A 27,824-nucleotide genomic window follows, 5' to 3' on the forward strand; every position below is an offset into this window, starting at 1 on the left:
TCCTTTTAAAAGATTTTAATAATTAATAAAAGCGATATGTTTGATGTCATTCTCTTACAAGTATTTTGTTAATCTCTTTTATAAATTTACCATTGAATTTATAAAAAATTAAATGGTAGATTTACACACATCTCTTGTACAGAATGGGCAAGATGTACACAAGAATGAAAACAAACATTTGAGCAGGGAGTAATTGTGTTTCAAGAATTATGGATCTAATAAAAAAAAATGATTTGAACAATCGAAAGGATTCTTACAAATTCGAAGATGACCAGAAGCCGTCCACAATCAAGATGGAAATTTGACAGGCTCCATCAGATCCCTATTTTGAACTACGATTGGATTTTTTTTTTTTTTAATAGATGAGCTAGAACAGACAAAACTACAACAGAGCAACAAGAAAGAAAGATACACAGGGATATAAAGAAAGCTACAACAAATCAAGGAAATAAGAACAGATCAACAAGTGAAAGAAAATTACAGTGAAATAAAGAGAACAACAACAAATACAGACCCAAAAACCAAATAAACATTGTCCTTAATAATATTCAAGGCAAAGACTTTCCACAGCCCAGAAGGGAATTCAGGTGTGAGAGCAAACGAACACAAAGGCTGTCAATAGCACTGGTTGTAGCGGCCCATAACGTAATGTTGTAAGTGTGGACGAAGACACTCCTAAGTTCCTATCATCCTTGATTTCTGATAAGCTTATGAAGGAACTGAGATGATAAGAAAAAATTGAAAGGGAGTCCCCTTCAAGAACTAAGTGGCAAACAAAACCATAGGATTCTGTATAAGGTCCAATGGGCAGGCAAGAGACAATCTGGCAAATTGAAACATGCCCTTCAGTTTCCCCACCGGATTCTGTACCATTGATACCTTTCGCGCGTTCATTTCTTTTATATCAATGTCCTTTCACACCATTTTGTTCATCTCCACCTTGCAGTTTAACAGAATATTCTGCAGGAGCAACTTCAGTCCCTGAAAAACCCAAGTCTCCACCATCTTTTAGCTCATTAGTTACAGACTCAGCCACATGAACTTGACGGCTAGTCCCCTCCTCGGTGAAAACCCTAACCTTTGAATATTCTCCATCAAAATCCACAGATAATGTGGCTGGTAAATCAGTTTTCTCAATGATCTGAAATCCTTTGTGTGCTGCAGTAGCCACTCTTTTGGAGACAATATCATCTATTTCAACAGAACTATCAGTTGAGTTCATAGCACTGCAATAAGCAGAACCATCATCCTCTTCAAGAAGATCCAGTAACCTTCCAAGAGGGCTAAATTCTGTTCTCTCTGCATTAACAGCATCTTCTGATGCAGTAATACCCTCTATATCATCACCTGACTCCATAGAATCCTTAGAGTAGCTCCTAGCATCATCTTGAAGAGAGTCACTCACATACTCAGATTGGTTTCCGTGTGATTTTTCTTCAAGAATACCAATAGGATTATCATTTGGAAGCGCGTCTCTCTTTTTATCCCTAGTAGTTTTACTATTGCTCCATTAGCAGCCTCTATAGCCCGTCCACAATCAATTATATCTCTGCAAATAGAAAATAAGAATCCATCTTCTTCCATTAGGGACTTCAATTTGGCTTATAGAAGAAACAGAGTATGCAGCAATTAATAAAAATTACAATAAAAAGTGTAGTTTCTAGTTTTCCTGTAAATCCCAATGGTTTCCTGGCCTCCCATGGTAGCATGAAATATGAATGCTAGTTTGTTGCTGCATATGGGCACAGCTGCGTGCATGTTCTCCACTCTTTAAGGTGACGTAATCTCTTATGCAACGGTTCATTATTTGTTATCTCATGAAAATGTAGAATAAATTCCAACTTCCAAATGACCAAAGAGGATTTTATCATAAGATGGAAAGATTCCTCTACATTGGAACTTTAAATAAGTTAAAAACAATATATATATATTGAATGTGTGTGCACGCGCATGTATCTCTAAAGCATATAAGTTCTTAGTTGAGAATTATATTTGACTTCAACTAAGATATAATTTTTTTGTTTTTTTTTTTTTTTTAAGAAAAAAAAAAAAAATCTAGTACATAATAAGTATAAAAGAGAATCCCCTAAAAAATTACAATCTAAAATATATGTCATCTACAACATTTTTAACTTTTTTTATATGCAATAAAACACTATAAAGGAGACAATATCAGAAACTACCTTTCAGGACCTAGTCCAGCTGAAAGAAATGCGGATTTCATAGAAGTTACAAGAACTGAGGGGTTGTTGGAGAAGTATCCCCCATAGCTTGCGATTTCCACCAGAAATTGTACGTCCAAAACAAACTGTTCCAGGAACAATAACATTAATGAAATAATGTTAGCGCATGAGTCAGCATCATGACAAAATATGACTGGAATTCCCTTACATACTCAGGAGAAGAAACGTTAATGGGACAACCAAATTCTGGTTCTCCAATGGGGATATTGCTTTCAAACATGGTGAGAGAGGGATTGATATTGTTATCATACATACTCAGGAGAAGAAACTCTTTAAAGGACATGCTATCATGCACATCCCAGAGATTTGTGCATGTAAATGCTCCAAACTAGCAAGCATCCAAGCAAGTAGGTAATGCAGATCAACAGATAAAGAGGGTAAAGGAAGTCAATTATGCAAGAAACAGGAAGTCAAGAATAGATAAGAATAAGCAGAGGATATACACGTAGAGCTTTTAAAAACATTAACCGCCATCACTTCTCTAAGCAGTAAAGGAAAAAAAAAACAACAAACAAGTACCTTCTTGAAATTGTCGAAAGGTTGGACAGTCTTCTCTTCAGTAATTGCCCAGATCTCTTTGTTGTTGGATATCCAAGCAAATATGGCTTCTATCAATTCCCTCAAAAGTTCCATCAACCAATTCACCTCAAAAACACCATCTTCAGCAAGTTTTTCTAGTTTCCTCAGTTCTATGAATAATACCTGATCATAGCGCACCAAAATGAAAACCATATAATCAACGATTATGTAACGAAGAAACCATATATCTTCTCAAATGATATCAGCCATCTAACTTTTGCTCAGGTACTTTTTCAATTTTTTTTCCCCTTGGGGTTTTAATCAAGACTGAGCCAATCTTCATAAATGACCTTATAAAATGAGTACCTGAAAGGTAACAGAAGGCATAGAATCTTGTTGACCATCGCTGGAAGTTTCTACAGTATGTTTGAAGCCAGTTCCCAGCAACATCATTCTATGCATATTTTGCTGGCAGAAATGAGCTCTAAGCTGACCAGAAGCCTCTTGGATAAACAACATACAGCTATCAAGTTCCTTCTGTTGAGCACCAACTAAATGGTTTCTCATCAGCTCAGAATTCATGTGACTGATGCTCCCAAATATACTTCTAACAATGCTAGAGAAAAAATGTTCTAATTTTGATAGATTCACTAGAACAGAAACCTGTTGCACCAGTGACTCTGCCAAATTGATTCTTGAACCACCTTTTTCTGTGACAATTTCTTCACAGGTAATGGCCCTTTCAAGTATGATTATGTACTCCATAAAGACGTTCATAAGTCCGCTGAGGATTGAATCTTCCATTTGAAGAGCAACTAGAGGTGAAACATCCCCCGTGAAAGCCTGAATAGAAAAAATGTTATATGTAACAGCAAGTCATACCTGGAAGGCGGATATGACTAAACAAGATCATGCTTCATTCATAAACATGCAAAATGGTCGTGTTTGGTACCCTATTCAACAATTGTCATTTCTCAATCACAATACAGTCTTTACAGTGAAAACACCAAGCACTAATGTAACCCTGACTTCTTGATATGTCACCAAACAGACTAAGATATTATTGTTTGGTTGAATGTAATCATTTTATTTCCTGATTCTAAACCTCTGTGAGGTCTTATTGAAGCATATGGAAGTATAATGTCCTTCTTACATTGATGTAAAGAAGTGTACACAAACAATAAATAGGGTTTTGAAGCCACCATTATAGCTAACACTTAAGAAGTGTACTTAACATGACCACATTTTCCTAGAACAATAGTTATGATGATTGTTTGCTTTGAAACTTATGGCAGTTTCTAGATATGCTACAAGATCTCGCTCAGTAAGAATTATCATTGTGGCCTTGACAAACAAAGGGTGGAATTGAATTTGGGTGGTAATCTTAACCAGGTAGATTGCAATTTATTTTTATTTATTTTCATAGATAAATTCATGACTCCACAGGTCAATGCATGCAAACCATTCAGGTCACTGCACACACAGTTCCTAAAACTTTTGATTTTTATACTATCAGTTTTTATGCACATAATTCATATTTCTCGAGTGTTTACTTTTAGAATTAATCCAACATGAAATAGAACAAACCTGTAACAGTGTCACAAATTTACGGCTGCTGCAAGTGAGAAGGCAATATTCCGGTTGGTTCCCAACAATAATAGAAGAGTATGCTTCATTTACTACCCCTGATACAAGATATCTACCCAAAACCCAAGTGTCAGTTGCTGTAAAGATACCAATAACTTTCTTGTAGTGGTTTATATGCACCTGTAGAGCCACTTCCACACCAGGACGAATATGCTTGAATAAATATGGCTGCAACACTAATGTCTGAGTTTCTGAAAAAGAGCAAAATGACATTGCAAACTGCACAGATTCTACAACCTTGGACAATCCTCCACTTATTTCTGAGATGGATTTAACATACTTATTAAAACAAATAACAACATTTTGGTTTTTTCGCAGGCCCACCGAATAAGTTCTGAAGCATAAGGAGAAGCTTCTCCATATAACATTACAAAGCTCCTTCCCGCTTGAGAAATCATAGAAAATACAAATTTTGCAAGCTCCTTAATGTATGTCCCATGTAAATACGACTTTGAACAGTGCAAATTATGTATTCCAGTCGCAATGCGTGAATGGTAATATTCAAGCAATAGTTGACTTGCAAGATGACTTTCACCAAGTCTGCAAAGTCCAACCAGCGCCTTTTGAAGTTCTGGTGCAGCTGTTCTTGGGTTTTCAGCCATCAGAGTCAGCTGTAGTGTAAGCATGGCATTTTTCTCACAAATCGAAGAGTTATATGACATTAACACGTCTGATGGAGCATTTCCTTCGAACTGCACCCTCTGGAGATTTTCATCCTCCGTTTCTATAATCACCAGAGCTTCATCTATCCTGTTTTCTGACAGGAGGAGATCCAGGGTTTCTGAAACATCATCAATGTGGGCCTCTAACTCACTTGGCTGCGGTGGATCAATGAAAACAGGTTCTTCTATAATTGATTCTATCGTCTCTTCTGACAAAACCTTTAGATATACACCATCTATAAGTTCCTTCACATGATTTTTTTGGGTCAAAACATGGTTTTTCAGTTTCATCAGTTCATTCTCAACGCCTTGTACTTCTTCCAATATTCTGCACATGCAATAGCATACTCACTAACACTACCTTATGAATCATCACCTCAGTCACCATACTCAAGTAAATATATTCACTTTTATATGATTATATTTTGAGCAATGCTAAGGTTATTATAAAATTTACTACAATTTTGTATGCAAATCGACCTGGTTATATGTACTGGTGCCAAGCGTACCATGCTGTGTATTTCGCAGACTCTTAGCAGTTATGTCAGCTTGTAACCAAATTGTATTAAAACCTGTAATACCTCTAGCAATTTCCTTAAATTATGTATGTAACAACTCATATGCTAGAGCAAATCCGTGCATAAACAAACACCGACAAACAAATTTGAGCTCAAGAGCATTACCTAACAAAGGCTGAATAATTAGAAAAGATGGTTCTGTAAAAATCCTCATCCGATGCCTCCTTTATCTCAAGTAGCTCCGAACAAAGATGCTTAATCCCCTAACAAATCGAAAGCACAACAAAAATACTTCACCGGTTAAACAATTTAGGCATACGAAACTACAAAAAAAGCAATTTAACTCGTTTTTCCTTGTCATTAGGCAAACCAAACAATATGAAAATTCCTTTTCTTCCAAAGTTTTCTCGGCAACCAAACAGTCTATTTAGAGTTCTTTTTTAAAAATCAATTAGAGAGAGAGAGAGAGAGAGGATTTTACCTTTCCAGCCATGGATTGGATTTCGGACTCGTCATCTCGGTGGCTGGATAGGGATGAACTGTCGGAGATGGTGTCGGACCGCGCTGAGCTTTCCGTTTCTCGGTGGTCTCGGAATCGGAATCTGGATAACGTGGAAGAAGATTCCATGGAAAATGGTTTCCCATCAAACGAACACGATCTGAGCCTTCCAAGCGGAAATGAAGCGAATTTGGAGGTCGGTGGAAAGGTACTGTTTGGACGTCTCTATCGTCGTCTTGTGCCTCCATTGGCAAATAGCTTTGGTTTCTTCGTTGCCCAAATGGCAACAAAGAGGGTTTCGGTTGTCTTTTTCGTTATTTTGGCGCCCGCGCGGCCGATACACACGGCGTCGTTTGACTCGCTTGGTTGGGAGATGGCATAAACTATTTGGAGCCTTGGAGGTAATAAGCATTTCAAATCGTCTTATGTTCATATCTGAATATAATTCAAACTCATCACCCAACATTTAAAGACTTCTAATTTTTTATACGATCCGCAAACTTGATACCAACCTAACATGTTAATATTGAAGAGTTTAACTCATTTAAATAAATCAATCAAATTAAAATTGACTTATATAATCTTATATTTTTGCTTCAATACAATCCAAACCTCACATCCGAACACCGAATCATCACTTTACATTGCATGCAACATCTTATTTGTGCAATAGTTATAATATAGGCTCTTTATCAATTTTTTTACATCATATTACATGTTAAAAAACAAAAAACAAAATCTTACCTGTAATTGTTGTTCCTTACTTTTATCGTGATCATTATCATTGCCACCTTTACCGCGGCATTGTCCTTATCAATCTCTCACGATTAGGGCCGGCAAAACATATTTGCGTGTTAGGTTCATGTCTAACTCATTTACGACATTACCCATTTAAGCCCAACCCGAACACGACACATTTAGCTAAACATGCCAAACACCCAAACCAAAACACGACACATTTTCTAAACGGGTAATACGACACGACATGTATAACCCGTTTAGATAAACATGTCGTGTTGGGTTAACACAACACAACCCGTAAACACGTTTATTTTAGGAACTAATAGGTTCCAACCCGACACAAATATAAAGGCATTTTAGTTTTTAACTTTTTATAGCCTAATCAAAATAGCGAAGTCTTAGCAAACCAAGCAACATATACAATGTTACAGTATTTCCTCTACTTATTTTTATAAACAAAATCTTCTAAAACAATAATCAAACCATTAAGGACAAAGCTTACGACTTTAGGGTTATTGAGCTGCTTAGGTGTAAAAAATATATACGGGCCAACCTGCGAACCCACAGGCTGGACCCGACCCGACACGTTTATTAAACATGTCATAAACAGGTGACCCGTCTATAATCCAAACCCGTTTAGCCTTAACCATAACCTTACAATTATATGTCATGTTCATGTCGGATTCGTGAGTTAAATTGCTGGCCCTACTCACGATCACCATTTCTCAAGGTGGCCGAACACAATCCGCCCACCCCTTTTAACTATTTTAAGATGATTCAAATCACTCATAGCTTAATTTGAAATGGTCAAACCATCTCTTTTAGGCACAAGAAAATATATATAGTTTATTAATGTTCGAAATCAATATTTTACCATAAAAGCATTCTCCGCCACGATTATTTAAACATGTAGCCAGATTTGGAAAAAAAATGTGATAGAGTATAACATATCATTTTAACTCAAAAGATCTCCAATAATCGACCTTTCCCAATAAAACTATGAATTCCGTATGAAAACAAAAATATATGGGAAACTAAATTCTAAATACGTGGCTTATTAGATTGGAAAAGTCAAAGTAAAAGTCAAACTAAATTCTAAATATGTGGCTTATTAGATTGGAAAAGTCAAAGTCATAATCATGTCGGATGGAACTTTCAACTATTTATTTTTTTTTAAACAAAAATTGATTAAAAAATTGGTTAAGATTGCCATATAAATATCATGAAATAATTATTCTCCATAGGTAGTTCAATCGACTGGGACTACGCTTAATGAAGCGTAAGTCACTAGTTCGAATCTCTTCCCCTTCTTGTGCAGACATGTAAAAAAAAAAAAAAAACTATGAAATAATTATAAAATAGAAATGTAATTTATAACCCTAGGGTGCGTTTGAAATTGCGATTTTGTAAGAATAATTTGCGTTTTTAAAAGATATCGCAAAACATATGACGTTTGGTATTGCGATTTAAAAAGCATTTAATTTAAAATAAGAAAACAATCTAGGATTTCAATAAGCAGGCTATGAGTACTTATTTGAAAAAATGTAAATTTAAACTAAAATTATAAATTTGCATAACAAATATTTAATAAAAAAATAATTTTTAACATATTTTACAAAACGTTTTTACAATTTTTAAAATTAGTGATTTTAAAAATTGTAAAAACGAATTACTTTTAAGAAAATAATTTTTAAAATCGAATTTATTGAAATTACAATCACAAATAGATCCTTAATGATAGTAATTAGTAGATGATCCCGACGATTAGAGAACGATGAAAAAGATTTTTCTCACGTAAAGGCGGTCGAGTCACACAAGAAACGCCAAAAACTGAAAGTCGCCCAACCGAAGGTCAAACGACTCAACACGACTGGTAAAACAATCTGCTGCTCTTTCCTGCCTTCCCTCTCCCCGCAAACACACAAACACAAACAAAACAAAACAAAACAAAACAACGAACATCCAAATGAGAGCGCGCACGGCCGCGCTCCCGCTCCTCCCGGTGCTCCTTCTCCTACTCCAAGGCCCGGTCGCCATCGGAGGAGACTTCGGCGGCGATTACTCGAAGCTCTCTGGCATCATAATCCCGGGCTACGCCTCCACCCAGCTCCGCGCCTGGTCCGTCCTCGACTGTCCCTACTCGCCGCTCGACTTCAACCCCCTCGACTTGGTCTGGCTCGACACCACCAAAGTAAGCAACATGTTTTGTTATCGTGTTTCCATTCTTGCTGAGCTCCACCGCATTGAGTTAAAGAAGAAACTAGTGCTTTTGTTGTTGACGTGCTACTGCAAATTGACATTATCATTGTGCTAAATTTCTACTTATTCCAAAAAAGAAAATAGGGAATTTATTCGTTTAAATTGATGTTATTGATCTGAAATGAGGATAAATTGTACCTCTGCTGTGATACTATGTTAATCATAAGTTATCCCAAAAGTTTAAATTGATAAGAAACGGTAGACTTAATTAATTAAATTAATGTTCTAACATATTATAGTTGGATTTTGTAAGCTTTATTTATTTTAGTAAAAAGCGTTTGGAATTGATGGAATTCCGTGTAGAGTAATAGAAACAAAAATTAGTGGTTGATATAATATTGTTGGGTGTGAACACATGGACTTAGGGTGGTGGATTAAGGTTTTAGTTTATAAGTGGTGGAGTATTATACGATCGAAGATGATCAAAATATTTTACAAAATATTTTATTCGTATAAATGAAAAAAATGAATCACTTTTTCCGATGTTTGAAAAAAGGCCATTTCATGGGGACGAGGAGGGTTGTTGAGCTTCAAGAAAATAGGGAAATGGGATTTGAGAGAATGCCTTAGTTTGTGGGAAGAGTTTTCCCAGTAGTATTTACGGTAGGAAACTTGATGGATTCCACATGTTTTTGTGTTAATCTGTAGATTAGCATTCCATTGGTGCCAATAGATACCTTGTAGTGTCTGATGAGTGGTCTCCATGGAAACCTAGGCGTTTTAGTGACTGCTGCAATAGCATTTCTGACTTGAAAAGTTAATAAGTTTGGTGTTTTTGGAGTTAAAGCAATGGTTGACATTTTGAGGTTTAAATTTAATGAATCAATTGTGTGACCAGATGTATCTATTGCCTTTATTAGCGAATTCATCCTTTGGGGTTCTGTGAGAGTCCTGTTTCTGATATGCACTCTGCATGACATTTGTATCGGGCTTTAGTTGAGTTGATAGGGATTAATTAACATCGCTCACTCTCCTTGTTATGGGATAAATGAAATACTTATTCCAAGTGCGTTGGTCTGTATTTATTCCAAACACTTGTTAACAAAGCTAATGCTGAAATAAATGAGTGATTGTAAAGGGGTTGATAATTGACTTAAAATAGTCTTATGATATCCATAATCTGAGAGCATCATGTTCACTTGCCTGCAGCTTCTTTCTGCGGTCAACTGCTGGATTAAGTGCATGTGGCTAGATCCTCACAATCAAACAGATCATCCAGAATGCAAGTCTCGGCCAGATGGCGGTCTTTCTGCGATCACTGAACTTGATCCGGGTTATATAACGGGTATGTCATTAAATATTCTTACATGGTCTTCTTCTGTTTGGTGAGATTTAGATATACATGGGATATTTAAATCATAGTTTACTTTGCTTCTGTTGCTATCGCATGCTTAATTAATGTTTGTTGCTTCATGGTTGCAGGTCCTCTCTCTTCAGTATGGAAAGAGTGGATTAAGTGGTGTATTGAGTTTGGTATAGAGGCCAATGCTATCATTGCTGTCCCATATGATTGGAGATTGTCACCATCAATGCTTGAGGAGCGAGACCTTTACTTCCACAAGCTAAAGTTTGTATATAACCTAATTTTCTCCACTGCCCACTATTATTACCACATGAATACTAATAATTCTGAAAATGTCAAATCATGGTGAATTTTCTGTTATGAACAGTTATAGGGTGAAGTTCATTTACATGGTTGATTTTGGGATTGTGGGATGTTCCAAATATTGTTTTTATTTTGCAGATTGACTTTTGAAACTGCCCTTAAGCTTCATGGAGGTCCCTCAATTGTCTTTGCCCATTCATTGGGCAATCAGGTGTTTCGTTATTTTTTGGAGTGGTTAAAGCTAGAAATTGCTCCAAAACATTATATCCAGTGGTTGGATCAACATATTCATGCCTATTTTGCTGTTGGTAGAATTGCTTTGATCCAAAATCTATATTCTTCGAAAGTCTAGTTTCTTGGGATGGTGATGATGATATTTTCCTAACCTTATTTTGTTTTGTTGATTCCAGGATCTCCTCTTCTTGGTTCAGCTCAGACAGTGAAAGCAACACTTTCTGGAGATACATATGGTCTTCCTATTTCTGAGGTTACCTCTTTACTTCCACATATTGAGTTTCCTCAAAATATTATGTTCTTAGTAGTGCTTTTGGTTGTCAAGCTGTCTATATTTGTCCTATATGTAATTAACTTTTCTTCCATGTAAATGAATAATTTATTAGCTTGATCTTCTTTACTGCCTCATACTTCCAAAATATAAGTTCCTCGAATGCCTTGTTAAAAGGTTAAATCATCTAGCAATGTCTCCAGGTAGTCTAAGTAACTCAATTTACTAGATTCATCCTCTTGATGACATTGGATAGCGAGAGTAACATCATCCACATTCAATATTTTTTATTGTCTAGGGGGGGGGGGGGGGGGGGGGGTGATTACTCTCATCAAGAGCGCCTTATCCAATCTTCCCACTTATTTCTTGTCTCTGTTTCCTATTCCGGCTTCCGTGGCGAAGCGTATGGAGAAGATTCAACGTGATTTCTTATGGGGTGGGATCAATGATGAGTTTAAGTTCCATCTGGTTAGTTGGAACAAGGTATGCTCTCCGATCTCTGAGGGAGGTTTAGGGATCCGGAATATGCGTTTGATGAATAAAGCTTTGTTGGGGAAATGGGGAGATTTGCTTATGCGAAAGAGGCTTGGTGGAGAAAGATTTTGGTGGCAAAGTATGGTGTGGTTTGGGGTGGTTGGCGTTCTAGGGTTCCTAGTGGTTCGCATGGGGTGGGGTTATGGAAGTACATTAGCAGGGGGTGGAGGTTGTTTCATTGTCACATTAGATTGGCCCCTGGATTTGGGTCCAATATCAGGTTTTGGGAGGATATCTGGTGCAGTGACATGTCCCTCAAAGATGCTTTTCCTGGTCTTTTCAATATTGCCACCAACAAGGAAGCATCTATTGCGGATAATAGGGAGTGTACAAATGGCTCTGTACAGTGGGATGTTTCCTTTATCCGCAGGGTTCATGATTGGGAAGTGGAGATCTTGGCTTCTTTTTATACTTTCTTGTATTCGCACTTGATGCATGGGGTAGGGGAGGATCGGATGTGGTGGATCTCTTCTCGTAAAGGTAATTTTGAGGTTAGATCTTTTTACAGGATCCTTGCTTCTAAAGATCCTTCCCCTTTCCCTTGGAAGAGTTTATGGCGCACCAAGGCTCCTTCGAAAGTGGCTTTTTTTGCTTGGACAGCCGTGCTTAGGAAGACTCTAACCTTGGATAATGTTCGGAAGAGATGTATTGTTGTGATAAACCGTTGTTGCATGTGTGAATCGGATGGGGAGTCAGTTGACCATCTCTTTCTTCATTGTGGGGTTGTGAGTATCTTGTGGAATGTTGTTTTCTCTCGGTTTGGTTTGTGTTGAGTGATGCCTGGTAGCGTCAGGGGGTTGTATGATTTTTGGTGAACAAGTGGCAAATCTCGTAGTGCTGTTGTGTGGAAGATGGTTCCTCTTTGCCTTATGTGGTGCATCTGGATTGAGAGAAATGCTAGATGTTTCGAGGACTCGTCTAGGAATATTGAGGATCTTATACACTTTTTCTTGTACACCCTATTCACTTGGACTGCTGGCTGGCTAGCGCCTTTAGTGATTAGTTTCCCTGACTTCCTTTTTATGTTTTCTTCTTCTTTTTCTCCCTCTTAGTCGCTCTCTTGTATACTCCCTGTGTACTAGGGTTGCGCCTTTCTGCACTTTGATATATACATCTTTACTTATCAAAAAATTTTTTTTTTATTGACATGGTGGCATGGTTATCACATTGGACTAGAACACCCGTTCTTAGGTGCTTACTGTATGTCTTTGCAAGGTATCAGGGGACAGCTCGATTGTTGGTCAATTCATTTGCTTCTACATTATGGATGTTGCCCTTTTCAAAGTATTGTAGGGCAGATAATGCATATTCGAAGCATTTCTCCGGGCGGAGTAGGCATGGTTATCACAAATATCACTGTGAAGATCAGGAATTTCGGTCAAACTTCTCTGGGTTTCCAACAAATATAATCAATATCGAAATTCCTTCAACCCATGGTAAAACTTTTGAGGCTGATGCATTTCTCATTGGAACAACATTGTTACCATTCTCACATGCTTTCTATGTCTTTTATTAGCAGGATTTGATGCCTATCCATCAGTTGCAGAAGTAGCTGAGGCCAACTTGTCTAATGCTGAATGTGGGTTGCCTACTCAGTTATCCTTCTCTGCTCGTGAAATCGCAGATGGGACCTTTTTCAAAGCAATAGAGGATTATGATCCGGATAGCGAGAGGGTCTTGTACCAATTACAGAAGTGGGTATTGTCTTACTAATCACCAACAAAACCTTTGGCTCTTGATATGTGGGCTTTCTTCATAGAATGCCAAATTATTATGACATCTACAGTTGTTCTGCCTTGCTAGGAGTGAAATTTAATCCACTTAACCTCGAATCATTTTCATGTCAACCAATCTAGATTTCATTTTCTTTGGTCGCCACTATAGAAACCGAGTTTGCTTGAAAAAGTTTTATTATTCCTTTGAGGTTGTTATATCAAACGTCTGAATCCATGTTGATAATTGTCACTTGTGTCGTGTGTGTTATTGTCACTCAGGTTTCAAGACACCAACTGGTGCCAATAAACAAATGAGATTGTTTCCTATATGATTTTGTTGAAACTTCTGTAAGTGGTGGATTTACATAAATTAGCCACCTTGGATAGAAGAGTTTTAATACCTTGATTTTCCTTTGAAAAAATGTGCTTAAGTGGCAGCTGCAGCTGAGTACATGTCTATGATTTTAGGTGTGGTTTCTGCTATGTAATATATTTTTTGTGATAAGAGTAACTCAACCAACTTTCTGATCATATTTACTTTTTGAAATCATATGGAGCAGAAATTCAGTTGGTTTGGTGCATAACTATAAGAAAAAGAGCTTGTCATAACTCATGAGGTCCTATTCAATTGTGATAGAGATAGCTTGCCTTTGAGCAAGAGTATGTACACTTGCAGACAGACAAAACACTTCGCTGATGTCCTTTCAGTATATGTAATTGGTATCAGTTCTCATTGGTTGCCGGTTCATTTATAACAAATGGTTTACAGCTGTAAAATTTATACTGCTAGATTTTTTTCCTTCTTTTTTGTTTGTTTTATTAATTTCAATATTGTATTTTTCTTAAGCATAAATGTTTTTTGCTTTCGTCTTGTTTTTTTTAAAGCCTGAGATTTACAATGCTGTGTATTTCAGGTCATATCACGATGATCCCATTTTCAATCCGCTTACACCTTGGGACAGACCACCTATAAAAAATATCTTTTGTATTTATGGAATAGATATGAAGACTGAGGTAAACTTGCATTCTTCATAGTTGATACTTCTATATTTCTTAAAACAAAAGCACATACTCTTTCATTTTTTTAAGGAAATAAGCTCCTGCAAATTTAGAGAGTACAACTTAACCCACGATGTAATTTACTTCTTGCCCTTTGCTATTCTAAGGTCAATAGTGAATACTTTATTGGGATTCATAACAAGAATCTTTTATTAGTTTCTTGATAAGTGCTTGTGTTTTCCTTTTAGCTGAGATAATAAGAGATTGTATGTTGCATCACCATTTCGCTAGTAATTTCACAGTATTCAGTGTTTATTTTATCTCCACTTTGTTTAGTTTTGGTGTCATTCTGGACTGCTAATAAGCTATATGCACCCTAAGATATTTCTTTCTTATGACTAGAGTTTTTTTGGTGCCTGTTCTACTTTTAGCTGGTAATTGGTTATGCTGAAAGATAGTTTTGGTATTTTGGCAATGGAAAAACAGGTTGGCTATTATTTTGCACCGAGTGGCAAGCCTTACCCTGATAATTGGATCATCACTGATGTGATTTTTGAGCTTGAAGGATCTCTGTTCTCAAGGTAACTGTCATTCATACTAAATTCATAGTCATAGCGAATAATATATTTTGTGGCAAGTGGTAGTAATCTCCTTGATTAAACCATGTCAAAAGGAATAAGCTTATTTGCTTATTTTGAAATCTCTCTCTTTCTCTCTCTGTTTGCATGCAGGTGCGTGTTTTTTTGTTGATTAAAAAGTTATGTTTAGTTTCCAGATTTTATTAGGCTTATGAGATGAGATATTGACAATAATTTCAGTGCACATGGTTAACAGGTGATACTCTGCAAAAAGTGAATGTTGACTGCCTTAGCCTGAAAAAAACTGCCTATGGACTCTTGAAAGCTTAGATGACATTGACTGAAAAATGACTGTTACTCTGCTCATTATAAGGTTGCAAAGATGGAAATTTTGTGCATTTTGATGTAATGAGAGTGTTATGTTGCTTGAGCGTATAGATAGCATTGTATGTCCCTGCTGCTCCTGATCCTTGTGGACATGTGGTGTTGATCTTGTATGTGGGGTCTATCACTTGTAGTGCATTTGACAACTTCAGAGAATTGTTAAGGAATCAAGCATGTGTTCCTAGCTAGGTGTTTCTCTTGTATACTTTCTGTGTCCTGAGGGTGCTTTACACTTTTAATGATATTTCAATTACTTATTAAAAAAAAAGCAAAGGAATCAAGCATGACTAGTTTGTGGTGTTGGTTCTCTATTAGTGGGAATGCTTTAAAAAGTGGAAGCAAGCAGTCACATACAAAAAATCTCTCTCTCTCTCTCTGGATGGGGAACTTAGAAAGTTCAATCAACTCTGGCTTGGCCAGCAGGATTGCCCGGGGTAGGTTGGACATTTTTTCAGGGGCTTTTGTGTTGGGTTTTTCTTGTAGGTGTTGTTTGGGCTTTGGGTTTTCCTTGTGAACTTAGGGTTTATTTTTTGGGTGTTTAGGCGCTCTCTTTTTATACTCTCTGTGTAATTGTGATACGCCCTTTTGGGTTTTTTTATATACAGTTATTGACCTATCAAAAAAATAATAATAATAATGAAAACACCCACCGTGGATAAGTGTTTAGTTGGGTAAAGTGAAGCAATTTTCATACCTTGAATATCAAAAATATCAATCAAGTAGCTGAAGGACCCAACTTAAACAACATTGCCCAATATCCTTTTTTGTATTAAAAGTAGAAGAAATCCTTAATTCATGCACTTTTATATAATTTGAAGGAGAAAAGGAGATCACTCTTAGAAATTTTCCTTTTCACCTCAAGTATTCATATAGTTGCCACCAAAATGTCCTATATCCTACATCGTTTTCCTTTCAAGTCTAGTAAGCTTAATTGGTGGCTCCTGGCTTGCTCCAAGAGTACAAAATTGATGATGGGGAAGCCCGTGCTCCTGTTGCCAAGCTGGCCACCATGCATAGAGATTGCAGGGGGGACCATGCTTCTAAAAGCTTCTTTTGTTATTCTTTAAAAATAGTGCTTACATTAGCCACCCCTCCCCCCACGGCACCAAACTAAAACAAAATCTCGAGGCCCTTTAAGGATTCAAATTTACAATCTCCCTATTTGTGTGAGAATATAAAAGGCTGGCTTCTATTATAACAGATCAGATTATGTTAATCTTCTCATGCAGAAAAGTGAACTTCTCCAAAAATCAGAATAATAAGCTCCATTATGGGGAATAGATACATTTAGTAATCTGTTCACCAACATCGTCCTTGATACTTGGTCCCCCTTAGGTTAAGTTTCTGGCCTAGCCCCTGAATTAACAACCATTTGCTTATCTGTTGTTTTGTCTTTTGCATGTAACTCGAAGAAAATGACTTTTCTCAGAAAGTTCAATGTAATCACTTCTTGGCTAATGTCATGCTCTTCAGCTTGTCTTTTTTCTTTTTGTCATGCTATTCTTAGCCTCAGCTAAGCTTTCCATGGCTGGTTTCCAAAATTTTAGTTGGGCTGTTTGTATGCAGCTTTAAATGCAGTGAGTGTGCTGGTTTTTATTTTTGTTTATCTCAATTGTAAAGAGGCGTGTAGAACTAAATCGGTCTTTCTGGTCCACTTGATAGCTACCTGTACAAGTTAGTCTCCTAAATCTTTGACTAGATGATGTTAATCAATATTCTGATGTTAAACTCAACTGCTAGATTGTTCGTTTTCCTATTCATATGACTTTTCATATTTTATTATTACTATTCTTTCGGCTCTTTGCTCCATATTTCATGCAGCTCTCTTGTGGACCATTTGTTGTCCCTCGTGGTGTATTAACTCATGCGTATCAACTCATGCATGAATTAATTAATTAATTTCCCCTGCTTCATCTCTGCGCTTGCTTTTTTTTTTTCCTGAACTGGTGGTGTTACCCATTGGCTTCATTTTCGCTAGCCTTATGCTCATTGTTTTCCCCTTTTAGCACCTTCAATAAAGCACACTGTATATATAGTATTGAAACATCCTTTGTCAAAGAAATTATTCTTATTGGCTATGTGAAGGGGTGGGAATATGTGAATAGATCAGTGATTCAGTCTCTCTGTAAAATGTAACATATATATTAGCAACATTCATGTAGGTCAGGGGATCTGGTTGACGGGAATCCAGGTGCTACAAGTGGTGATGAAACGGTAAGCTCATAAGTCCCGTGTAATTGTGGTTAAATTATAGAATGTATTTAGATCCCACACTTCTATTGTTTTTACTCCTAGTTAGGTATTTTCTCTTGTCTATTTTATGTGTACCTGGTGATGCCTTACTGACGTAGCGGAAGACTAAGGTAACTAATTAAAGAGCAGCGTCTTTGATTCTGCAAGGAGAAACATCTTCGTCTTTTACCCAAAAAGATGAAAACAAGCCCACAGGTTTAAAGAAAAATAAAACTCCACAGAGTATTTGAGAGAGAAATCTCTGATTTGATAATAATTCAATTAATTGAGTTTTACATAATAAGCAAGCTTATTTATAGAAGAAAAATACTTGTAGAGAAAGTAAACATAATCCTAATAGCACTAGTAAAATCTAATCCTAATAAGGAAAGGAAAATAATTAAAGCAAATCTAACCCTATTAAGGAAAGGAAATAAAGTTTTAATAAAATAAAAATAAATCCTAATATAAAATTGACAATCAGCGGGAATCGTGACAATCTTTCCTTTTGTACTTCCATTGTCTGAGAACGGATAAAATTCTGATCAAGCGGCGCTGCTCCAATATTATTTTTGATATTTTCCTTATTTTCATTTTTACCAAAAATATAGGTAAATATCTTCCTATATCACTTACACTCTTAATGATATTTCGATTACTAATAATAAAAAAAAAAAAAAAAAAATCCCACACTTCAGTATAAGCATATGTCATTTAATTTTTGAAATTGCATACAATAGTACTGTAGCTTCCAATGAAAACGACGTACTTCTTTACAGGTACCATACCATTCCCTCTCTTTGTGCAAGAATTGGCTTGGATCACAAGTGAACATAACAAGGGCTCCTCAGGTATTCCTAGTCATTGTGTGGTGGGTGTCAAGCCGCATTAAGTGTATGTGATTGCATTATACATATGTATTATACTCTTATGCATTATGTATGCAGTTGCTTTATATGCATGCATTTTACGTATGCATTGAAAATCCTGTTATTAATTAGGTCAGTTGGGGAGACTTAATTATGACAATATAGATGGCTTGGTGTATGCTATTAGATATAAAATTTGTGTCTCAGTTGTGTCGTTAGTGCTTCTACCATGTTTCTGCCTTTGTTGTATCAATAATGATCGAGTATTTTCAACTTTTCCTAATCAATAATGCTAGTGTACTTATTAGGGTCAGACATAATCTTGGTCTCAGAACTCAGGCATGTTCACATGATATTAGCCCATGACCATTGTCATAGTTTAATCATCAGTTCTTTATTACCAGTCATTTATAAGTATAACGATGAAATACATGACCTTCTTTTAGTTTTTTTAGCAGTTATAGTGCTACACATTCATCATCATTAGTAACTAACTGGTATTAATTTTTTCCACCAGACAAAAAGTAAATTTCTAAAAATAATATTTGATCCCAGGTAATATTGGTAGTTCTTGATGGCCGCTTTAGTGGAGAACTTTCCCCCCCTGTAATAACCTGCATATTTAGATGCTATTTGTTATTTCGCAGTCTGTCAATCTTTTAATAATCTTTTGGACCACTTGAATTTTCGTGTAATGCAAACAGCTAGTAGTGCACGTCTTTGTATTGTTAAAACGGGGAGATGGAGTCTCATAGACACTACATGTTTGGTGTATTACCATAGTAGCAGCAAAGGCTTGCACTTCATATGTCAACCAAACAACGAGTTCTAGACTCAGAGAAAGACTTGAGAGTGAAATTTATCTTATTTGTCTTCCATTTTGCTTCTAATAAAAATGGGGTTCTTTCTGACTCTCTTCTTTAGGTTCTTACATTTTTTTTTCCTTTCCTTTTAAATATGTTTCACAATTTCTAATTAATTCTTCCACTGGAATTTAGTAATTAATATGCAGTGGATATATATTGTTAGTAACCTTTTTTTTTTAAAAAAAAAAAGTTTAATGAATCAGTTATGTGATTTTAATCTCTTCAATTGAAAATATATTTGAAAATTAAGGAGCTTGATATTTTTTAGCCTTATTAATTGAGTTTCAATAGTTTTAAAGGGTCTCCTTCGTCTTTGATGCTCCTTGCTGCTATGAGCTGGCCTTGTTTGCTTCTCTTATCTTTGTCTAATGTTACATTTTTCGTGGAATGATAATTTGTCTTACATATGAAAATTTTCATTTGATTGGCTGATATTTATTTATATATTCAAAAAATGTTCTTTTCTATGAGTGTTTTGACTATTCCTCCGTTAAATGCAGTCAGAGCATGATGGGTCCGATATACAAGTGGAATTTAATGTAGAACATCATCAAGGAGAAGATATCGTCCCCAATATGACAAGGTCACCTAGGGTTAAATACATAACCTATTATGAAGATTCTGAAAGTATTACTGGAAAGAGGACAGCAGTGTGGGAGATTGATAAAGGTGCATTCAAGGTCTTTGGATTGCTCATGAAAAGTCATGACACTTCATTTATTGCTCTGGCTGTCCTGATGAACTGCATTGCTTATGTCATTGGAGACAACATAGTCTTGCTAACATGCAATATTGTACAATCGGTATAATTGTACATCAAGTATCTGGCTGGTCCTCATTGATTAGGAAGTACTATACTCATTTTGTGAAAGATTTTCAAGTTGATTTAGAAATTAAAAACTATTATTCTTGGGGAAAGTATTTTGTGGCACTAGAAATTTTTAGGTAACACAATAATACTTATCATCTTTTAGTTAGAAGCTTGTCTTATCATCCTTTTATAAAAAAAATTTCCTAATTTTGTATATTCCTTCCTCATGACTTGGACGCTGGTTTCATGTCATGAAATGTAATGCTCGATCTAGTATTTGGACTCTTTTGTAGTTTTTCTGGAATGCCCTGAGTTGATCTTATTGCAGTTTCTTTCTTTGATATTACGATTCTAACCAAAAACTAGTACTAGAAAAGGATCGATTACATGTAGAAGTTTTATACACATTAAGTTGAGACTATTTTCTTGTAGCAAATCACAGGAACATTGTTAGATCCCCAGTTCTAATGAGGGAGGTGTGGCTCCAGATGTGGCATGATATCCATTCTGACGCTCAATCCAATTTTGTTACAAAAGGTGAATCTTTATATAATTATTTCTTTTGGGGATTGTGTGTGTGTGTTTGATGGGGGTGGGGGGTTATTATCTTTAGTAATCTTCTACACTGACTAGATATCCAACAGCTAAGCGCGGACCTTTCAGGAATGAGGACTGTTATTGGGATTATGGGAAAGCTCGGTGTGCATTGGCTGAGTACTGTGAATATAGGTTATTTCTTTTTCCATCAGGAAAAAAAAAAAAAAAAACCTCATTTTCTATTGAACTTGCATTTTTTCTTTTCCTGTTCTAATTTTTTTACTTGATGGTGATGCAGGTATCTTTTTGGGGATGTTCACCTAGGGCAGAGCTGTAGGTTGAAGAACTCTTCAGTTGATCTGTTATTGCATTATCTATAGATTAGAAAGGTACCAATTTTCATCTTGCTTCTCTATCCAATTATAATTTTAACTGCCACTTGAGCTTAAATTAGAATATTTGAGCAATGGTAGGTTTAGGAAATAAAAACAACTGCGCTTGCTGGAGTCCCCTTGAAGATTTCTCAATGAACAGTAACTTCCTTTGAGACCCACTGTGACTTTCCTCACAATAAAGGCATTTGATGATTGTCCTCAAACTCAGGACTCACGTGCTAATTTTACTGACTTTACCATGTTATCTCTGTCCTATCATTATAGTTGATGTGCTGTTGGGAATCCATACATTATTTTCTGTGTAAGCCCTACATTGTGATGTGACGGGGCAAAATTGGAATATCAAGAAAAATGATAATGAAAGATTGGACTGGTGTCATTTTTCTAAGACCTTTTTAAATTATAGCTAAGATTCTAGATAAGCTTAAGATGAAAGGTAAATAACTCATTTCAACATTATGGAAAACAAAAGTTTTCTTTAAAATTCTAATGCAATCATGATAAACCAATGTTGTTTTAATATGGTATTACCTCTAAATTGATCAATAATCACTCTTTCTCACTCATTAAATTTGAAGTTCTAAAAATCATATGTACTGGATATTGTTTTTGCTCTTCTAATGATATTTCAATTTTGTCATCCAAGGTCATGGCTGTGGCGCATACTTCGCACATATGAGAGGTCAAGTCTCTTGTAAATCAAAATTCACCTGGGTCAGTATTTATGTACTTAACAATAGCCTATAAGGAGTAGGGACAGCATCTAGAATCTTCAGAAAGTTTGATGGCTCGGCTGACGTGGCATATTTTAAATAGCTTTCCTTTTCCTTTTTTTTTTTTTTTTTTTTACATGGGAAGCCACTTAAAACACGTCACGTTAGCCGGTGTAAAATGAGTATGAAGAAAAGCATTACTCTCGATAGCCTTCATATCTACTGCAATTCTAAGTTGCCATCTTGCCCTCCTCCTTCAGTCTATATTGCATCTCAGAGTAACACTGCCTAATCTGCTTTGAATTGCAGCCCGATGCTCCGGTATCTTGCCACCTGTAGGTAATGTTCTTCGAGTAGCTTCTTGTGAGCCTGTCTTCGTGAGCCAAAACAGCAGGAAAGCCAAATCTTGTTCTTAAAGGAGAGTCATTAATTAAACACAGTTTAGATGTAATATGTAGTATTGAAGGGTATACAGTCTCTACCTAGAGCAGTGATGGCATTCTATGAAGTATACAGTCATGCTATGAAAGATCTCTTGCAGGGCTGATCAATTAGAATAGGTATAAAGAAGTGACAAATTGGAAAAGAATAGTGGAAGTTTGTTTAGATTTTTGTAGTTGTATTTTGATATCATTTACTCGATAGTGAGGAATAATTATTCAGATTTTTTGCAATTTGGTTATATTTTTAAAGAGTGCTGCCACGGGTACGTCTTTTACTACAAACAACTACTAAACAATTAAATCTATTTGTCAAATTTTGTTGCTTAATTTTTTCATCCATGTGGCACCACGTCACACACGTGGACTCAGGCAAGTTTGAAATGAGATTGTAGTAAAAGCTATAATATTCCAAGCATTTTTCGTTTTATTGGAAGCATGGAGATGATAAGTAAACCTGCAAAATAAATTTCGTGAATTTTTGGTCAAAGTGCCAAAGATCTAAGCAAAAATATCAAAACAAAAACAAAACTTCATTTAAGTAGAATGTGGTGGTTTTTACGTTTGACAGTATCATAGTTAAAGACTTGAAGTAAAGAAGTGCTAGAGAACCAAATAAATGAATCCATAAAAATTTTTAAACTGACGTGACAAAAGTTTTTAAAATAAAAAAATGTAATTTTCTCTCTCTTGTCTGTCACATCAATTTAAAAATTTTACTAAGTTCATTTGTTTGATTCCCTAACACTTTTCCTTGAAGTATTGTTTGGGCCATTTTTTGGGTTGTTGTCTAGGTGTCAAAAATGAATTAGACAACCTCTTTTTGGCCCAAGTTCGTTAGAAAGGTAGTCAAGCCCATAACTCATGTTAATTGGGATAGTTTAAGCTATTTTCAAATCGTACCTCATAGTTTCAATTCTACTTCAATACTCCTTATATTTTGAATTATTATCAAATAAACCCTTCCATCTAATTACGTAATAAAGATTTCTGCCGTGAAACTCCACGATCATGGACTTTTATGGTTGTGGAAGCCACTAGATGAAACAGCAACGCATTTTTTTTAATAAGTGATTCAAACTTATTATAAGGTCATTTTTATTTTATTTTTATGACAAAAAACCCCCCTTTAGGAGCCATTCTTATCAGGCTACCAGAAAACCCCGCCCCACAAGAACCATGTATTAAGTAATTGAGGAGATTCGAACCGCCAACCCTATGGCATTAAACCAAACGAGCGACCATTCAAGCCAACCCTGACGGGCAACCATGCACATAATTATCACCTCGCATATGTGAATAAGATTTGAATAATGGACTTTGAATACTTGTATAATATGCTTTTGATAATTTATTGCAGTTATAAGTTTCAGACCTCATTTTTCATTCACTTCTGACTTTATTCAAGAAATGTTCACACATTGTCATTCCTTTGTGAACTACCGAGTAAGCCCTGCAGAGACTGATTCGAGTTGAGAATGCAATTCAAAGTCACAAAATAGTGATTGAATTAAACCCTAATTTGTATCACAGCTACAAAGCAGTATTTACTCAATAGTCACAAACATGTATGCAGTTCATAAGAGGGATAAGAAAGGAAGAAAGAATATGAAAAAAGATACAAAACAGAAGACAAGAAAACATGTTCCGGCAAAATTCATCTAGCTGCTCTTTTGATCTCGAAGGAATAGTTTAGTTCCAAATAACATCTCTTGTCATCATCTTCAAACTGTGTTAAACAGTAACAAGGAAAATCAAAATATGTTAGATAAAAGTTTAGAAGTGCAGGGTAACATGTTCAGATGGTTTACTCTAATCTGTTTATCACAGTGGTCTAATAATAAATTTATTTTGGCGAACACATAGATCTCTACAAAATTAGAAATCCACATTATCACCACTTAATTTCGACATTTCATAATATACTACTTCAAAATTTACCAAAGAACTAATTTCGGCTATTGTTCATAGAAGTTGCTACCCAAATTTGATTTCTTATTGCTCTATACACTAACGATGATACTAAATACAAAAATGGAGAGTTTTTTTGTAGTTGTAGAATATATTTTTTTGTTGGATGTGAATATGCACATGATTCCATCATAGTACGTTACTGAATATATAATGAAGGGAAATTTAGTGGTTGGTTACTAAGTTTGCATATATGGTGGTTTGTCCTGAGTGCCCCATAATTTGGATTTGTAATAGAAGTGTCCTTGAAAGGAACACCATGAGACATGAGTTAACAAATTATGCAAAATATTCAAAATTACTCCTCCCATGCCCATAAAAAGAAACAAATTTGTTGGCAGATCTTGTGAATGCCAAGTAATTACCACAGATTTTGCCATGCAATTTACAGCCTATCAGAAACTTATGAGTTAAAGAGATCCTGAGTATTTTCCCTCAAAAGCATGGGCTATTGAAAGTAGGCATATGATGCACATGACATGGAGCGAAGGTGCCCAAACATGCATGTGCACTTTAATATCAAATTAACCATACACATTCTCATCACATGCACACACCTTAAGCTTTGCCGAGTAGGTCCCCCTTGCAAGCACACCAGATGGAGTCGTCTCCTCCTCCAGGGCATCCACATATGGTTCCTGCTGAGGAGCGAAGGTGCCCAACATTCCTTTGCTTTGATCAACTGACGCCCAAAAAGCAAAGACAAAATGGAAAACCAAAGTAACTAAGGATAAGAATTAAATTACAGAATATGCACTAAGAGAAATTGGTCATATTGCACAAATTATTTGATATATCAAGTTGAAGAGAACGCAAAATGTATGCACCAGAATGACAAAGAAAAAGAAAATATTGCAGTTAATGGCAATAAAACAAGATACAGTAGACTTGTAAGTACCTCCTGTCAATGTAACTTTGCAATTCATATATCTAAGCTTCCTAGATTTTGAATAATTATTTTCAAACCACTGGTATTTCAGCTCAAATGATTTCTTCAAGATACAAGTTTTTATATCCAGGTAAATAACTAATCAAGCAGTAGTTGTTTGAGTGCCAGGTTTTGAGGGTTGAAAAGTGAAGCAACATCCAAGAAATCACTATACGTTGGATCATTTACGGATGGGCAGCATTTGCTATTTCAAGGTAACCGCCTTCCTAGTGCTTTCATGCCCGCGATGAGAAAGAAAATTTACACGGATGACCAAAAGTGTACTTTTCACTCCATGCATATCCAGAGGTGAGACAAGATAAAGGGAGTCAAACTGAAACAGGAACCTTGATTTTTGACATTCACTACAAAATCCGTGATTTCCAGGGGTGTTATTGGTTTAGACTCAAATTCATGATTCTGTCTAAAATGCGTGTTATACCCATCAAAGTCGCAATTTGCAAACCAGTCGCAGGGAAAAAGAAAGAATGATAAAGATTCAGTATGAAGGCCAAGATCAAATTGTAGGACTTAAATAAACATCAGATCTTCTACCAGCCGCCACTTAAGCAAAATTTGAATTCATAACTCAAAAATTCAGATTCCAATGGAAGATTTATGCAGGTCCTTTCTTTTCTTTTCCTTTTTTTAAAGTTTAACAAATTTTTAAAATAAAATTTCAAATAAAATGGACTGCAGCTTAAAAAGTGATGCACCTTGACGTCCCCCTTTCCACACTGTGTTGGTGTAGGTCAGGCCAGAAACTATGTTGTGCAGAACACTGAATGTCAACTTAAGCCGATAGTGCGATCCCTCCCTGAGAGTGAACAGGACATGACCACTTCGATTGTCATCAATTGGCAAGGGAGTAGTAATCTCCCCAAAGTCATCAGAGATGATCCCAATGGAGTGGAATTTGACTTCAGGTTCCATTTGGCCTAACAATAGCCGACACAAAGTCAAGAAAAGAACCAACTATAATATGGAATAAAGATGTGTCAGGAGCATAAGAAAATGCCAACAACAAACCATTTAAATCACTTTCCAAGCAACCCAGCAGCTTCTCTTTCCACCTTCTTAAGCTGTCATCATCCTGCAAAGCAAAATTGGCATTTAAATGAAAACTGGGAGGCGCCAAATACATTGATTAACTAAAGCCAAATGAATTGATTGATCTACAGGATTGCATCTGGAGGCCAAACAGCAAAACAAAATGATTTCATTATATTCTCTAGCATCTGAATACACAAAACATCTTCAAAAATGAGCGATTACCAAGACTAAACTCATCACTACAAATAAAAGGTATTAAAAACTTGTATGGAATTGTTCAGGAAATAGTGAAAATAATTAAACAATTAAGAGTGCTATAAATCAAAGAAAATCCACCGGAAGTAAAACTTCACATGTTTTTTAATCATTTCAATTCCATAACACATTAACTTCAGCAATTTTAGTTAACATAATTCAAAGTCATAGTTCCAAACACTCGGCAGCAACAACAAAATTATTCAAAACCGTAAGTTAACTTGTTGCATTAGTAAGAGAAGAACACAATGTGAGAATAAAAAACCCAAGAAAGAATTGAAACACATTTCAAAGCAGAAAGTGCAGCCAAAAGTTGGTAACTACACACTGAACACTTCAAGAAATAATGGTGTTTTGGTTACTCGGAAAATGAGCTAAAAGAAGGACAAAGACCATTACAAATAGGGTAAATGCACTTACACCCCCTTTGGTTAGGGTCAGTTCTATTGACACCCCTAGGTTTGCAATTTTTCACACACGCTAGGGTATCCAATTGTTCTCATCAAAGTACTTCTATCCCCTCCATTAAAATCATTAACAGCAATTTTTCATATGTCCACTTGACCTTACACTTAGTAGAATATAAATTGGGATTTTTTTTATAAGTAATGTTGTATATATCAAAAAGCGCAATAAAATATTATGCTATATGTCTTTTACATTCCAAAAATAAAGAAACAACCTAGCTCAAGTGTGCCAAATAGTCACGTTAATGCATAGTTGAACGGACGATTGAGTTATCTCGGTCTCAGCTATTCAAGAACCCAAGCTTCAAAGTTCAGTCCCCTTCCCCACATTTTTTAAGCAACCAAACAGAGCATAAATGGGTTCGAAACCCTAAAAACGAAAACCCCATTAAGCAATTCATAGTATTTATCCGTGAAAGAAAATAAAACTACATTCCTTTTTTTTTTTTCCAAAAATGTAGAGCAGGAAAAGAAGGGAAAACAGAACAAAACCTTGTCTTTCTCAATCTGCTCCTTGAGAGAAACCAAAGGCCCTGGAACATAACCAGCAACAACACCATCATCATCATGATCTTCTTCCTCTTCTTCTTCTTCTACAGCCCCACGAACTTCCCTTGGCTTCTCAACCATTTCCTTTTGCTTCTCTTGTCTTTGATCACCAACACAAGCTGATGAAGACCCTCCTGACGATGGTCCTGCTTCCTCCCCTCTCTTCCCACCCTCCATCTCTCTCTATCTCTCTCTACAGTGACCAACCCACAAAAAAGGCACAAACCCTTCAAAGTTCTTTCAACAAAAGCTAAAGAAAGAACAAAGCTTTAGAATTCAAAAGGGTGACAAAAACTCACCCAAAAAAGAAAAAAAAAAAAAAAAAAGAA

The 27,824-nt window shown here is 36.0% G+C and overlaps 2 protein-coding genes and 1 pseudogene across 6 annotated transcripts; 1 reads left to right on the plus strand and 2 right to left on the minus strand.

Moving 5' to 3' along the window:
* Nucleotides 1-421: 421 nt before the first annotated feature.
* LOC132166754 (exocyst complex component EXO84B-like) lies at nucleotides 422-6,448 on the minus strand (annotated as a pseudogene). The gene is made up of 7 exons (XR_015909411.1): nucleotides 6,071-6,448; nucleotides 5,755-5,852; nucleotides 4,350-5,399; nucleotides 3,129-3,605; nucleotides 2,763-2,945; nucleotides 2,184-2,308; nucleotides 422-1,549 (listed from the first exon to the last, which is right to left on the minus strand). The product of XR_015909411.1 is annotated as an exocyst complex component EXO84B-like (transcript).
* A 2,282-nt stretch (nucleotides 6,449-8,730) lies between these two features.
* On the plus strand, nucleotides 8,731-22,516 carry PSAT1 (phospholipid sterol acyl transferase 1). Of its 4 annotated transcripts, none has more exons than XM_059577235.2 (17): nucleotides 8,731-9,020; nucleotides 10,238-10,373; nucleotides 10,511-10,655; nucleotides 10,833-11,002; nucleotides 11,105-11,181; nucleotides 12,956-13,169; nucleotides 13,250-13,427; nucleotides 14,363-14,462; nucleotides 14,934-15,028; nucleotides 17,572-17,623; nucleotides 18,421-18,492; nucleotides 19,877-20,045; nucleotides 20,620-20,724; nucleotides 20,832-20,916; nucleotides 21,023-21,113; nucleotides 21,766-21,833; nucleotides 22,142-22,516. In XM_059577235.2, exons 1-15 carry the CDS (start codon nucleotides 8,796-8,798, stop codon nucleotides 21,102-21,104), a joined length of 1,905 nt encoding a protein of 634 aa, XP_059433218.2. In that variant the 5' UTR covers nucleotides 8,731-8,795; the 3' UTR covers nucleotides 21,105-21,113; nucleotides 21,766-21,833; nucleotides 22,142-22,516. The 4 variants fall into 4 exon arrangements, with proteins under 4 accessions (XP_059433218.2, XP_059433219.2, XP_059433222.2 ...); XM_059577236.2 differs by having other exon boundaries at nucleotides 22,172-22,516; XM_059577239.2 differs by having other exon boundaries at nucleotides 20,851-20,916.
* Nucleotides 22,517-23,751: 1,235 nt separating this feature from the next.
* Nucleotides 23,752-27,824, minus strand: LOC132165304 (rho GDP-dissociation inhibitor 1). The gene is made up of 5 exons (XM_059575804.2): nucleotides 27,439-27,824; nucleotides 26,201-26,264; nucleotides 25,888-26,109; nucleotides 24,801-24,925; nucleotides 23,752-24,001 (listed from the first exon to the last, which is right to left on the minus strand). Exons 1-5 carry the CDS (start codon nucleotides 27,670-27,672, stop codon nucleotides 23,930-23,932), a joined length of 717 nt encoding a protein of 238 aa, XP_059431787.2. The 5' UTR covers nucleotides 27,673-27,824; the 3' UTR covers nucleotides 23,752-23,929.

Source organism: Corylus avellana, chromosome 11 (assembly GCF_965113065.1).
Source record: "Corylus avellana chromosome 11, dhCorAvel1.hap1.2, whole genome shotgun sequence".
NCBI lineage: Eukaryota > Viridiplantae > Streptophyta > Magnoliopsida > Fagales > Betulaceae > Corylus > Corylus avellana.